A 16,346-nucleotide genomic window follows, 5' to 3' on the forward strand; every position below is an offset into this window, starting at 1 on the left:
TTTCAATTGAGATTTGCGTTAAGAGTTTCTTTTAATATTTTACGTTTTTATGTTGCGAGAGAAGGATGATCTTGATGAATTGTAATATCCACCACGTGAACTAATTGATAAAAATTAATTTAGTTTAACTTAGACAATTTTTTTTATTTTATAAATCGAAGTACTGAAAATGAAATGGTGAAAAAAAAGGGCGTAACATACAAACGTAATGATAATGATTAGATTATGTATATCACGTAATCGATCCGATCGAACCAAAAGAAACCACAAGCCGGTCGGGGAGGTCACCGGTTTGGGGTTTGATATTTAAAAAAAAAAATAAAATAATAATAATAAAAGATTGAATAATGGAAGCAGGTGGGGGCTGCTGTGTATATAATTCATGTCCTTATTATGTGAGGCCCTTTCCTCTTTTTCTAACTTTTGCTTTCTCTTCCCTCCCAATTTTCTCTCTATCTCTTTTATTTTTTGATCTCTGACCTAATTGTCTCTCTTCTGTTCTCATCAATATCACCACTCATCTCCACCAAGAACCACCCACAACCTTGAGAACATCCCTCTAAATTTATTGGGTCTTTCTCATCTTCTCGTGCCCCATCACCTAGATCTGTCTGTCTATACACTCATTGTTTGACGAAAAACAAAATAACACTGGGAAGTTTTGTCATAGCTGAGCTGACTCTAGCTAGAGGATAATAAGCACATCATCCACATCCAGAACAAGAAAAGAGAGAGGGAGTTTTTCATTGGTTCTCTGGATCCAGATAAATCAACATGACTCCAGTTAATTTGGCAGGCCAGTTTGGTGACACCACATACACTAAGGTGTTTGTTGGTGGCTTGGCTTGGGAGACTCAGAAAGAGACCATGAAGAAGTATTTTGAGCAATTTGGTGAGATCTTGGAGGCTGTTGTCATCACTGACAAAGCCACCGGAAGATCTAAAGGCTATGGATTTGTATGTTTATCTTTCTCCCCCCTCTCTCTCTCTCTCTCTCTACACACACACGTCTTTCGTTCTTCATTATACTGTATCATATATTCTATTCTTGAATTCTTATCATATACCGTAGCTAGCTAGATCTCAAGTCTAAATGAAGTATGCGATAACACATATATGGTTTCTCTCTCACTAGGAAAACTAGCCTGTTCATGTTTATTATTTCTATTTTAGGTTACTTTTCGTGAACCAGAAGCTGCCATGAGAGCTTGTGTGGATGCTGCTCCTGTAATCGACGGTAGGAGAGCTAACTGCAACCTTGCTTCTTTGGGTGTCCAGAGATCTAAGCCTTCAACCCCAAAGCATGGTCCGTATATAGATACATATACCAACTTATCTTTTTAGCCTCTCTACAAATTGTTTCTTCAGATTTCATTGTCTAATAATCTCATCTGATCTGGGTTTTTATCTGAATTATGGTTCTAATTGATATGATGGATAAGATCTCAGAAAAAAGTTACATAAAATCTTTTCATTTCAGTTTGTCACTGTTCAAAGATGCTCTCACATATCTCAAACCATTCTTATCAATATACTACACGTACAAGCTCGATGTTAATGGATATTCCTCTCGCAAATTATTATTGTGTTTTGAGTGAAATCCAAGTCATACTATATGTATCGATCAATGTCTAAATATTCTTTGATAAGAATGGAAGACACACAGCTAAATGGCAGCTAAGCTTGAATATTCTTCCAGAGTGGAAAGTTCCATTATGTGAGAGTTTAATTTCATGTATATTTTTGGGAAACAAGTGGAAGAAATGTCCCTAAGAAGCATGGAACCAAAGCAGTCTACTGCATTTATTCCCTTTAGTTATTTTTTGGTTTTTTATTTACTAACTGAAATCTATCCTAGCTTAAACTCATTAATTCTGATTATGTAATTGACTGAAACAAATATTTCTTTTCTTCAATATGATAATAGCTTAAGACACAATTTTCTTTATATTTTGCAATTAATCATTTAAAATTCTATATATTAAGTCTGGTGTAATGATTTTTGCAGGAGGAGCAGGGAGGAATTTTAGGGTAATGGGTTCTTTCCAGACAGGATTTGGAGGGGGAGTGGGATCGGCTTTTCCTTCAGCAGCAACCTTCCCTCATTATGCCATCCAGCAAGGGATACCTTATAATGTTTATGGGTATGAATATACTTTTACTCTTTATGGCATGCTACTCCTCTCTCTCTCTCTCTCCCCTCCACATTTGTACTAAGGTGGGATCATGGCACGTGCAATGCCAACTCATGACATTTTTTTACTAGCCAGCTTATCACTAATCAGTCACCAGGCACGCCTTGCCAGTTCACCTGCATTCTTTTATCACAGAATCAACCTCCACACCACATGATACCTATATATATATATAGACACACACACTGTACAGAGAAAGCTTTTCCGTCAACCTTCTCTCTCTCTCTCTCTCTCATGTGCGGGGGGGACAAAGAGAAAGGACGACGCCAACTGTAAATAGTCTTTGACGTCCTTTGACCTTTGGGATCTGTTGGCTAATTTTAGTGTACGCGTTTCATGAATGTGGACTCATGCATGTATACTCCACATTCTGTAGCCTCCTAGAGGCTGCATGCCAGTAGTCTCATGCATTTTACTTGCTTTGTTAAATTTTTAATTTGGGGTGCTTAATTAACTTTGCCTAATTTCTCTTTTCGTTATTCTTTGATCACTACTTTCAGGTACTCTCCTTACTCGCCGGATTACACTTACCCTACGGTTTGTATTCTTTTACTTTTACTTTGTTCTTTGTCTACTCTCCATCTTTTTACCTCGGATGCGTTTTGAAGCATAGCTTTTAATTAGGACACAGTGGCTTTTGAACTTTCATGCAATCGAATTATTTCCACTGTTTTCTCTATTTACTATTTCTTTATTTCATTCAAATGTTTAATTAGTAAATTTCTAAAGACAATATTCGTCTTAAACAACGTCTAAAATCCTATATAAGATATACTCTCCGACTTCTTAAATTGTCAATTACTCTTCCTTTCTTTAATCATCTTGATTAATCACATTTTGTAATAGTTTAAATTGGATTAATTAGGATCATGTTTCTAACATTACCGTCACGTTAAAGCGAACTGCGGAACTGTGGAATTTCTTCAAAATTTGATATTCGATCAACAAATCTTCATCGTCACAAAGAAAAAATAGTGATCCAATCAAGGAAGACTAATTAAAAGTAAATATCAATTTATTTGAGTCGCAGCTAGCTACTTGAAACTTGAAAGATCCATCACTTATTATTATTATTATAATGAATTTGATTCTCTATCTCTCACACACATGCGCATTAAACTTTTGTAGAATGGAAATAAAAATGAATTTTATGTTTTTCAAATCTGTCTAGCCACCTCTCTTCTTGCTATATATATTTTGAAATTTGTGTGGTCCGGCTGAACAAAGAAGTTAATGCATGAAATAAAAGATTGGTATTAAAAGAAAGAAAAGTATTAACAATTTTCGTAAAGACATTAGTTAATTTTTTAAAATTTATTAATACATTTTCATAATAATTTTTAATGAATTTTTATTTAATTTCATATATAATTGTCCCAACTTCAACCTGAGGGTAATGGCTCTCAAACATATTGTACTACAATTATAAGAAAGTAGGGGTATGATGGTAATTATGGTGGAGCTTTCCTTGTTTATGTGGGGATGCTCATTTTTTTACAACTCATTATTGTAACGTACAGGATGTGGAGATGAACGTGGTGAGTCGGTGGCCTCGGCACTGTTTCTATAATTGATGGTTCCTATGGGACAAATGAATGAATGAACATTAGTCAAAGTGCTCCTTTCCTGTCTTTCCCCCACCCATTTTCTTTTCTTTATTATTATTTTTTCTGTTGTTGAAGAGGATAAACCAGACGCTTGTGGTCCAATTTCAGATCAGTCATACACACTTTCCCAGACTTCTAAATTGAAGTGGCACCGCAGAACCAACAATTACCAGTGGTCCACCATTTAAATAAAACATCTTAATTTATACGAATAAGATGATCAATTGATAATGAAACCTTATTGAAATAAGAAAACAGAATTAGCTAATTTAAAGAAAAAACTCCTCTTTTTGGTACATGTAAATTAATATATTGATGTAAGAAATGGGAATTGAAAATGCAGAGCTACTATAGTGTATATGGAGGAGCAACAGCACAGTACCCAGTTTATGGAAGCGGACCAGGAGGGATGATGACGGGAGCCGCAGCGTTCTACCCTTATCTGCAGTACGGTGAAGGGAGTGGCGGCGGCACTACCGGCGGCTACACTTCCGGTCAGGGTTATAGTGTGAACTACCCACCTCAGCTCTTTCAGTATTCCCCCATTGCCTCAACTGGTGGCTACGCCCAGCACTATGGAACACCCATGTCCCTTGCCCCTTCCCCTGCCTTGCAATCAGGTTTGTACACTACTCCTTCAATTTCCCCTTTGCTATGCTAACTTTCTCGTCACCTACATGCTTTTAATAAAAATAAATGTGTGATATTTGAATCTAAAGCACTTTTGGGTCAAAGAATTTAATTTATACTTTATAGTAAAGTAATGGGAAAAGGCTTAGCTTAGTTGTTACTTTTTATATTAAGAATATCAAGTTGACGTAGGAACCTAACTGAGGATGAACTGATTAATTGTAGATGTAGTGGATGAATGAATGGTTATGTTTTGTTGAAGTTTGGGGAATGAGGCGCTAACATCTTTGACAGTGTGTTTTGCTGTGCCGCAGGCGTGACGATGGCTCTTCAAGCTCCAATTCCTCATCGCTAGAGACTCATCTCAAACTAGCTGTGTCAAAACTTCCCAGTCGCTTCTTGAAGTCTCTCATAAACCTTTGGCCTAACCATGGTGCTCTCTTTCACACACGCACTCTTTCACTAACACAAAAGAAGTCCATCAATGGCATTTGGGCTTTTCCTCGCATAAGAGGCCCCCCGTAGGGGCTTAAATGTTCCTCCACATTTGGAGAATCATGCATTCCTTTTTCTCAAAAAAAATGTTGCATCTTCTTGAATGAAAGGTTCCTTCAAGAGAACCAAAGATGTCTATCACCAACACAAGCTATCGGAAATAGCTTAGTTGGAAAAAGAATAGCAAAACTTGGCCCTGGAAAGGCTAAGCCGAAGAACCATCTTGTTTAACTTGGGCCCAAGACGGGCTAAGTAAAAGTACAGAATGGTTTCAAAAATTGTAAATTGGAAATCACAGATAGCTAGCTCATCAACTAGAAATTAAGTTAGTTCTGCAAAAATAGGTTTTCCCTCCAATCACCTCTGGATGAAGAGGAACTTTTAGCAACCGTGGACATTGGATGTCCCAGCTTTTTTGTATGGTAACATCTAGCTAGTCTTAGGCTTTAGTGTTAGGATCAGTCATGTCTTCATAAATATGCTTTATCAACTTCATTTCAATTTTCACAAAAAAAGGGGTTTAACCAACCAATCGATTAACTAATCTTCCCTTTGGGTAAGGGAAGCCAATATCTAACTAATGTTTTTTTTCCCTGTAAATTCATTGCGGCTAAACTATGGAAGTTTAAGCCCAATTTACTAATCTTTAGGAGGGATAGTATTTTATTTTCCCACTTAGCATATGTAGTACATTTCATCATCATCTTGAGAACTACATCAATGGATGTGGAACTCAAAACACTTGCATGTAACCTTGGGAGATATTTTGGTTCCCTTGGGTACTTCACTTACTCACCAACCATGGTTAGGACATAGGTGAATCTCATCACTCTCTACCTCTCTCCTTTTTATCACTTCTCCCTGCTTTCTCTCTGGAAACTTTCACATCGAGATGGACCTTGATACTCTATTAATTATATGTTTAAGCCTATATGGTTTGGATTGTAATTAGGAATGCTAAATTAGGAGGATTTCATTCTCTACCTATGCTGGATGAGAATGGATTTGCTTCTACTATGTCTTTAATTTGATACTATGCTTGCTTTTATTCGACCTATATAAGTAAATCAATTTAATGCTTCGCGCAATGTTCAACTTTTTTGTTATACCTCGATCAATGATATTTTCTTCCATGGCAAAGTCTGCTTTGTTCTAATTTGAAGTTTACACACGGGTAAAATTTTCAACCCCATTTAGATCTTTCTAATACCTTACCCGCCATAAAGAAATCTTTGAAGACCATCGTGGATGATAGATGGAAGGTCGAAATTTGGAATTTTTCTCTCTCTATTTTCGATGTATAATGGGTACTTATATGTAGATATTCACCAATCTCATTATGAAAATCAAGAACAAATATCCACGTGAGTATAAGAAGGTGAAAGTGCGTTTTCATTCTATTACAAGGATTGGCGGACGGGGGATTATTACCCACCCTTGTCCATGGATCCTAATTGCCCTTGTTGTGTAAGATGTATAGTAAAATTTCAATCACTATATAAATATTAATCACACAATTTGACAGATTCTTTTCAACATTTCTTTTGTTAGCTCCATCAAATATCTTGAACCTTATCGAAATTTCACAGCAACAAAAATGATTTTTAACGATAATTTTTATAATTTTAAGTGGTAATAAAAATAGCCATTAAAAATTTTATCAGTAAAAAATTAGTTGTTATTGTATCCAATATTAGTAAAAATTTTACTAATTATTATAAACAATGCTGGTAAAAATTTAATATATTACCACTAAAAACTTTAATTTATAATGATAAATGTTAATTGTAATTTAAATGGTCACTAAAATTAATTTTAAAATTTATTTATTTTATTCATTTACTAACTTTTATTATTGTCGTTAAAAATTTAAAATTATTTTTATTAAATATTTATAATCTTTTAAATATTAATAATTTGATTAATAAAAATTTTAATCATAATAATATACATGCAATTATTTTAAATATATAATAGTAAATTATTTTAAATAAACATTTTCTTGATTTTATACAGAACACTTAACAAACAGTATTTATGTCATGAGATAAGTTCAAACTCAAAAATATTCTTAAAGGGGACCTAAAAGTTATTGGATAACACATATCTTTCAACAAAGTAAATCTAGATTATACACCATTACTTTTCTAAACTATTAAAAATGATAGGACAGTGAGTATGAAAGACTCGTAGGTAAATGTTGCAGAACCAGTAAACCTACTATCTTTTTTTCTTAAAATTTGTCAGTTAGTCCCTAAAATACATAACTAAAAACTCATATGTTCCCAAAAAATAAAATAGAAATGCATCATCTTTATTTTAATATAAATCATTTTATTATAATTCAACTTTTAGTTCGTATTATGAAATAAATTGTTCATGAATCACCAAAATTTCACTAAAGCAACATTATGTGTTTTTAGTAATGTTATAGTCAACTATCAAGAGACAACTTCGTGCAGAACTTGAAAGCATGGAAACTTTGTTAAATATATTCTCATTTTAGTCTTTTATATAGTAAACATAGTCAGTCTCTGATGTTACAACATCACCACTTCAATTATGACTCGATAGATCAACATTTATTTTAATTTTTTATATATGTACAAAACATCAATAGTGAAGTGAAAGAAACTAAGACGGATAACTTTTTATAAAATAAACAATGGAAATGAAAATTTTATAAATTCAAGGATTAAGGTCACTAACACTGACAATTTTAATAAAACCCTCACAAAAATTGTCATTTTGCTTTTTTATTTTTTATACTTCACACCAGATAAAGTAGTAGAATATAATTTAAACTACATAAATAAAATTATAAATCAAAGTGATGTCATAGCTCACCTTAACAGTAAGACAACATGCATGAACAAATAAGAAAAGAGAATCATACTCTTTTTACTAACCTTTAATTTGTGTTGGTTGCAAGAACCAACATGGACCATTTTTTTTATAATAATCTGAAAAATTCAAACCAAAAGTTACACAAGAACTAAACATAGCTGGTGCGCTCTTTCAATAATTATTATTTATTAATTTATTTATATAAAACACAGTAACAACACTGATAATAGAAAATAATCACATGAAATTATCTTGATTTTATTTCATCAATCTCATTTCAGCATCATGAAATAGTAGCATGTAATATATAATATAACATATAATTAAAATATTTGTTGAGCTGAACTATGACATGAAGCTTCTGAATCTCCACCTTTTTCACCACTTAACTTAATTTTCAATAGTTGCTACACATAATACAAATACCATAGAAGATTGCAAATTAATAGCAATAATTCTATAATTATAGTAGGTAAATATGTGAAAAACATAAAAATAACAAGAATGAGCATTATATTAACGCGTAAAAATAAAAATATAATATCATGAGAAAGTGCACACTTTCGTTAATACCATGTGACTGAAGTGTTTGTCCTACTTGTTCAGGGCTACTATAAGTATCAAGAATCTAGAAAATATTATGTTATGAGAAAATAAACTTCTTATAAAAACATCTTTTAAGAAAAAATAAAGTATAAAAGCTTAATTTGAGATCCTTTAATGTTTTAAATGAGCTTCCAGTACAATTTTGAGTTCCAAGTAACTTAGTATTAAAAATTTATCCATAACTTGTCTCATGAAAGACAACTTTGATAGTAACTTATCTTGATTTTGTTTCATCAAGCCCGTTTTAACATGTTTTTCCTTTAGTTCTTTTATCTCTTGTGTGGATAGCTTCATTAGATGTATTATCCACAACAATATTTTTTAAGGAAGATTTACTACCCCATAGCAAAGAAGGAGTTGGACCAAGTCCCAAACTACAAACATAGCCACTTCTTTCATTCCCAACACTTTGGGATACATATCTCTTTCCCAAGCAACACAATGAGGTCTCATAATTATTCAACTTTTCTTGCATGATTTCCTAAGTATAACAAATATTGCAATTCATAACATACTCAAGCTCATTTACAAAATAATATAAATATAATTTATTAAAGACAAAATTTTATAAAAAAAAAATCTTATTATTGTTTTTGCAGATGCTTCATCTAATGACCTATCATCTTTACATTTTTTATGAGTTAAAATAAAAATTTCTACTCGTGTAGGCTTTATTCCATCTTTGGCCTAGTATAGATAGAGTTAAATTAATCAAAGTCTAACCACAAATGTATGTATATAATATTTTGTAAAATTTTAAAATTAGATTTTCATCTATCAAAGTTTCAATGCCTTTAGATCCTCTAGTATGAGGCATCTTTTGCTTTGCTTTATTGTCTCAATTTGTTTGACTATGTTTCTGTTATTACAATGAAAAAGTAGGTTAATATTATATCATGACAGTTGTAATAAGCCTCTAATCATAGACGATGTTGCAATGAAAGCATTTTATGCATACATATTTTGAAAACAGCCCATATTAACATCGTAACATCATTTTATGGTTATAATAAACTAAACCCAAAATGATGTTTCAACTAGTAAGTTTCACCGCATCTCACATAGAAAAGTTATTACCTTTGCTTTTTCAGAAATCCAATAAGAGATAAGACCAATCCATTGATCCCTTGGTGTACGATTTAATTGATTTTTTAACAAGGCATATTTTGTCTTCTACTTAGTCATATAAAAACTCTTCAAATCACATTTATAATCTTTTCATTTCTTTTCAAGCGATTTTTTAACAAACTCTACACTATGTGCAGGGATAAAAAACTTATTCTACAAATAAACAATAAAGTTACAAGTTCATATCATGCATGATAAACATGAATAATAATTAAAAGCAATAATTTCATACTCTCACTTTCCACTAACTTCATCTTTTCATCTTTGTCAAAAACTCTGCAATTATCTATATTTAAAGGTGTTAGTTTAGGAGTTTTAGCTATAATGTCAAAAAAGCTAGAAAGCTTTCAACCTTCCTTTCCTATAGCTTGATTGCGATTATTGAATTTCACATATATTATTTTTCCTGTAGACATATTCCATATATCTCTTAATAAGGTTGGACCACGAACTTTTTTTATATTTGAAGAACCTGACATAAAATTATTTCAATGTCATAATTGAATTCAATCAAATATAAATAAATATAAGGCAATTATTCATTACAATAATGTCACCTGATTCATCATTTTCCTTAACATTAATGTTATCTAGATTATTTAATTCTCCAAATTGAGCATGAGAGCTATTGTGGACATTTATTAATTGCTTTATATAAGGCCGCACTACTTCATCATGTCATTGTTCTTCAACAAACCTAATGTTACATTTTTTAACCATTATGACAAATTTTCTTGCAATATTCTTTAACATTAGTACAAAGATCATGATGTATTTATATAAATTTGACATATATATATATATATATATATATATATATATATATGAGTTTTATATCTATTCCAACTATCAAAGTTTGATATAACCTATTATAAACAAAGAACTAGAAAAGAAAGTATGAAGATAGCTACGTGAACATACAAAGAAAGTGTGAAAATGATTAAATATAAAACTTAAATAAAAAATATAAATATTTTTTGAATTACCTATTTTATTTAGAATCATTATCATAGTCATTGTCATTTTCTTTATCTGCAAGAAGGTTGGACTGTAGATTCGTATTAATTACTATCCTTTCAACATTGATTCTTATCCAATCATTATTGTCATGGTCTAAATTAGAAACACTTTCTAACAAAGATATGTCACTAGCACCATTTTGCATTGATAATTCAAACTGTATATTTTTTTATTCCCATATAAAAAATGTATCGAGATTTTATGGGCCTAGGGACAAACCTTTCATGATTATAGGCATCTTGTACAAAAATTACTTGTTGAGCTTGACGTACAAATATAAAAAGTTCATCACTTGCTCAATCGCCTAAGTGTATTAGGTGTGAAAAGTTCCTTAACTTCTTTACCTTGAGTTACATCAACCCAATCACATTTGAATAAGATAACTTTAAATTCTTCAAAGTAATTCAACTTAATAATATTATTCAATCTATTATAGTAAGTAATATTTCTAGACTTGGCAGCATCGCCATTTGTGCTCGCATAACTTTCTGTTTTTGATACAACCATCACCCCACTATTTTGAGTTTTCATTGATTTTTCATGTTGTTTTATTCTAAATTGATACACATTATATCCATCAAATGCTTTGAATCTTTTAGCAATGAAGCTAGGACCTTATGCTAGAGCTTTTAGATCATGTTGAACATTAGAAGTAATATCCAACTTATTAACCTAACCAATAATATACATTAACTCAAAATGTCAATATAAATACTAATATTTTAATTTACATTAACTAAAGAATAAATCACATTACTTACTTGCTCTTTAAACCATTCATGAAATGAATCAAAATGCAAGCGATCAAGTTGATGTTATGCAAAGTGACGCTTACGATATAATATCTTAATCTCAGCAATATATTCATTACACATGTAACTCACATGTATCAATAATATCAAACCTACAATTGAATATAATAACAATATATCACTTTTTATAATTTTCAACCATGTTGTACCAACAATTGAAAAGTACATATCAATGTGCTTGTAATCATGTTTTATCATCTATAAAAAATGGTTTTATTTTGTCATGTGGTTGTCTAATAGTAAGAAAAAACATCCTTCTTTATCATTTTCATAATCTCATTTTGATTTTTTCTTGACCAATAATATCTTAAATCACCACCTTTCATGTACTGCGAACAAAATGTCAAACACTCATTTGCAAGATATCCTTATGCTATTGAACCTTCAAGACATGCACGATTATGAACATATGATTTTAATGTAGACAAATACCTAAGACATAAAATAATGTTATTGATATAGGTAATAAAAGAAAAATATTACACAATAAACTAGGTACACCCAATCTTAGTCTTAATTAGGTACATCCAACAATAATGAACTAGCCTTCCAATCTTAGTCTTAATTGCTAAATGAATAACCAAGTGTCCCATAATTGTAAAAAATGATAGAAGGAAGAGTTTCACCATATTACACAATGTTAGTGCAACTTTTTCTTCAAGTAAAATTAATTCTTCCATTTTTAGGACTTTGCTGCACAACACCCGAAAGAATGTATATAACTCAATCAAGGTAGAACTCACTTTTTGATCTATTGTTTGCCACAAAGCAAGAGGAAGAAGTTCTTTGAATAGACTATTCAGTATATTCTTTTCATCATATTTTTAATTCTTGTTAAATTAAGTTGAGATTCATTTGTTATTTTTAATCAAATATGTATGTGATAAGTCTATAATTAGGCCCTCTTTTATAACATATATATTCATATTCAATCTTTATTTTATTTAGATTTTACACTAATTTATTTATTAATCGTGCAGTTTTGTATAAAGAGGCCGCAAGTATATTTTGGGTGCATTTTGGGCCCAAATTGATAGAAGATTAGAGCTTCGCAGCAGTCAGCACGCCCAACCCCTTTAAACAAGCACATGGGTGCTTCGAGCCTAAGCACAGTTGTGCTAAGGCCTTACACGACCGTGCTCATCTGCGAGAAACCCAATTAATTAGAGTTTTTAGGGTTTTCAAACCCTATTAAAAGGAAGATCGAAGGTATCTTGGATATGCGTTTTTACACCGTTTTTACATCTTGGCTTTTGCTCTAAAATACATCTGATTTCGTCTCTCTTGCACGGGATCCTTGACACATGCTTGGGGAGACTTGGAGCTTCAAGCGATCGTACTTGAAGACCGGGAACACATCTCATACTCTAGTTTGCTATTTCTTTTGATTATGACTTTGTTTATGATTGTTTTAATTCTTTTCTTTAGCATGAGTAACTAAGTCCATAGTTAGGGCTATGGGAAATATTGTTTATGAATTTATGAAATTTTGAAGTTTGAATCTAAATTTGATTTCCGTTTTGTGATTAGATTTTCTCCTATTGCATTTCTTTCTTAATCCTAATTAATTACATGGTCAGGCGACCGTACCTCAATTAATTAATAGATCTATAGGGTAAAATGAGACAAAAGATTAGGTAGAACAAACTAATCTTTCTCTTCTAATTGTTATTAAATTAACAAGTTCATAGGTTCCTTATGCTTTCTTAAATTGATGTCTTGCATGACCATTGAGATGTTAATTTAGAGAAAAGAATATTAATATTGCATGACCATTGAGTATTAATAGTGTTTGTATGAATGATTGGCAATCACAAGGAAATCGGATTTAGAGTTAAACAGAAAAATAACAAAGGATTGAATGAGAAAACCCATATGCCCTAGGTTCTTCTCTGATAAGTTTAACCAAGGCGTGCATTGTATTCCTTGTTCTTAGTTTATAATTATAAATTCTTATTTTAATTAATCTCATATCTTTGAAACTTAAACAATTGAATTAGGAAATTCTTAATAATTGAAAAATAATCCTTGTGAGACAATATTTCGGAAACTTAATTTAAGAACCCTTTATTACTTCTCGATGTATACACTTGCCCTCCGAATAGTATGCAATGAATAATAATGAAACATATTAATCGAAGTGACATCATGCATATTTTCCATGCATGAATTAAATAAAACTACTAATCATTATTAATTCAACAACATACCTCTACAACAAAATTACAGCAGGTTAGTGATATGCACAATTGATCCTCCTTTTTACCTAGGTCAAAGCCCCAAAGATGTCAAGAAGGTTGTTACCAGTAAAATCAATTCACTCTGTATTTGAAGAATATTTAAAGAACATGAATACAATTAGAGTACTCAACAATAATTACACTGGTCTGAAAGTTTTGACTACTTAAAGCCACCTCTAGCTGCTTCCCCCTAATCCTGCAATGCATTGAAATTAGTATATAAAGCATATTGAAATCACCAAAATGTGATTAAGGTTCAACTTGCAATATTTTTTTATTTTTAAAAGTGATCTAAAAAGTTGGAAGAGGAAAAAAGATTATTTTTTATACCATAACCTCGTCTTTAACTACTTTTTTTTTTTTTAAAGATATCCTTAAAATACACATAAGATATGTTCCCTCACAAATCTTAAAAAAAAAAAAAACACAATATGCACTTAAATTAAGGGAGAATACAGATCCATCAAGGATGAGCACACTTTATTCACATTACTCCTAGTCCTTTTACAACTTTATAGAAAAAATTCCTTTAGAACGAGTTTATTTTAAAAAAAAAAGACACATAAAAAAAATACAATTTGTGAGTTTTCGCTTTGTTAATCAATCTCCTTTAAATACACACAATTACAGAAAATTTCTCATCCCAACAACAGCCATGGTCCTCCATTCACTAAAGAACCACATAAAAACAACCACAATATAGTCATGAAAATATAAGAATGTCATCAACAACAGAAAAAAAAAAAAAAAACAACATTCACCCACAAAAAAAAATATAAGAATGATGAGCGAGAACTGAAAACTTACCTTACAATGAGGAGTTACAATATTTATAGATTTGAAAATTAAGAGATTGAGTGAAATCTAAAACTCACCTTACATTGCCATGGAATGCATTATATTCTTCAAAATGAGAGTGTTGAACAAGTAGAAAAGAGAATGAAGTATAGATTTTAATTAACAGCCATTTTTAATAATAGTTACTATTAATTGATTTGTACAGACTAATATTTAATAAATATATTAATTTATATTTAAAAATAATTTATTAACAAATTATTTATAGTTATTAAATAATTGTTACTAAAGATTATTTTTATTGTATTGTTTTATGACAAACATAACTTTTATGGTATAATAATTTCTTAATTTAGAGACTAGGAAAGGTAGCTCCATAAATTAAGGAAGTAGTATGCCTTCTCATTCATTCTATTATTTTTTTTATAGTAGTGCATGCATATAAAGAAAAAACAAACAAGTCAAATGGTGTATTTCACTCTATAACATGGAATTCAATGAATACGAAGTTGAATTCCATAACAAGTAGTTCATATAAAACAAAACAATTAAAAGCAAAGATGGACAGGCAACGAGCTATTTATCATGAATTTTCTCTACTTTTACAACAAATTAGATTTGGATGGAATACAGAAACTAACACTGTCACTACAAGTGAAGAAGTATAGCAAAATTATCTACGGGTATAATTTAATTTAATTGTATTTTTATTTTTTATTTAATTTAGTAGTTAATAATTAATATTGTATTAACTATTTGTTTATATTATTTTAGGTACATGATAAAGTTGCTCAATTTCAAAAGGATGTGACCAGTATAAATTATTGGAAATGATATTCAATAGAAGTACTGCAACTGGAGTACTCCATCATTCATCTATCCAAGATCCACCAAATACAGATAAAGAAAATGAGCTTGAAAATCAATACCTCGATAGTGGAAGTTATGTAAATGTTGATAACGATAGCTCAGATGATGACACAATAGAAGTGAAGCGCATTTCACATTGTGAAAAATCCACAATTCAAGTAAAAGAGCACAAGTCTAGGAAAGAATCTAAGATATTACAAATGGGAGAGGCACTTGCAGCATAGGCTGAAGAATCTAAGGCAAAAGATGAGAAGTATAAGGCTAGAAGTATGGAGGATACTTCTTCACTTATTACACCAAATTATTCTATTACTAAGTGTGTGGTTGCCCTCAAAGAGATTGAAGGCATGCTAGATGATATTTATGTAAAAGCTTTAGAAAAATTTAGGAAGCCTGATTGGAGGGAAATGTTTCTTGCCATGTTTACTGATAGGAAACAAGCATGATTATTTAGGCTTTAAGGATAACACTTTACAAATTCTTTTAGTATCTTTGCTTATTATTTCTATGATTATGTTTCTAATTTGTGGTGAACATTTACTTATGTGTTTTTATGAACTACTTTAAATTGTATGTTATGTTATTGCACTTTTATTATATAATTTTCATTGAATATGTTTTTTTTTATCAATGTTTTTTGTTTTGTGGAATTATATGATAAGTTATAATCATAATGAATTTTGATAAAAGTGATGATTCTTCTTATTCAAATGATGATGAGTTAGTTGAGTTTCTTTTAATTAACATGCTTTACGATTATGATCATAAATTTCTGAACAAAAGAAAGGTTCAAACATCCGCATTGAGTGGTCGTGATTATACTCAAGAGTTATTAAATGGACGTAGAATAGCTTATTTCAAGTTACTTCGAATGAAGAATGACGTTTTGTTAAGTTTTGTGATGAGTTGAGGGCAAAAATTTACTTAAGTGAATCAAGGAGTGTTCTTCTTAAAGATATGTGGCTATGTTTTTATTTATAATTGGTCAAAATGTTCGTCATAGAGTTGTTATAGATTGTTTTCAAAACTCAACAGAAACAATTTCTCGTTATGTTAAGCAAGTATTAAGACCAATGTACTTGTTGGGAAAAGAGCTCA

At 30.9% G+C, this 16,346-nt stretch overlaps 1 protein-coding gene across 2 annotated transcripts; it reads left to right on the top strand.

Moving 5' to 3' along the window:
* The first annotated feature begins 366 nt into the window (after positions 1-366).
* LOC113864674 (RNA-binding protein 38) lies at positions 367-6,022 on the top strand. Of its 2 annotated transcripts, none has more exons than XM_027498666.1 (6): positions 367-957; positions 1,174-1,306; positions 2,009-2,144; positions 2,696-2,732; positions 4,146-4,422; positions 4,727-6,022. In XM_027498666.1, exons 1-6 carry the CDS (start codon positions 775-777, stop codon positions 4,750-4,752), a joined length of 792 nt encoding a protein of 263 aa, XP_027354467.1. In that variant the 5' UTR covers positions 367-774; the 3' UTR covers positions 4,753-6,022. The 2 variants fall into 2 exon arrangements, with proteins under 2 accessions (XP_027354467.1, XP_027354466.1); XM_027498665.1 differs by having other exon boundaries at positions 431-957; positions 4,747-6,022.
* The last annotated feature ends 10,324 nt before the right edge of the window (positions 6,023-16,346 follow it).

Source organism: Abrus precatorius, unplaced genomic scaffold (assembly GCF_003935025.1).
Source record: "Abrus precatorius isolate BTA unplaced genomic scaffold, Abrus_2018 Scaffold4, whole genome shotgun sequence".
Lineage (NCBI taxonomy): Eukaryota > Viridiplantae > Streptophyta > Magnoliopsida > Fabales > Fabaceae > Abrus > Abrus precatorius.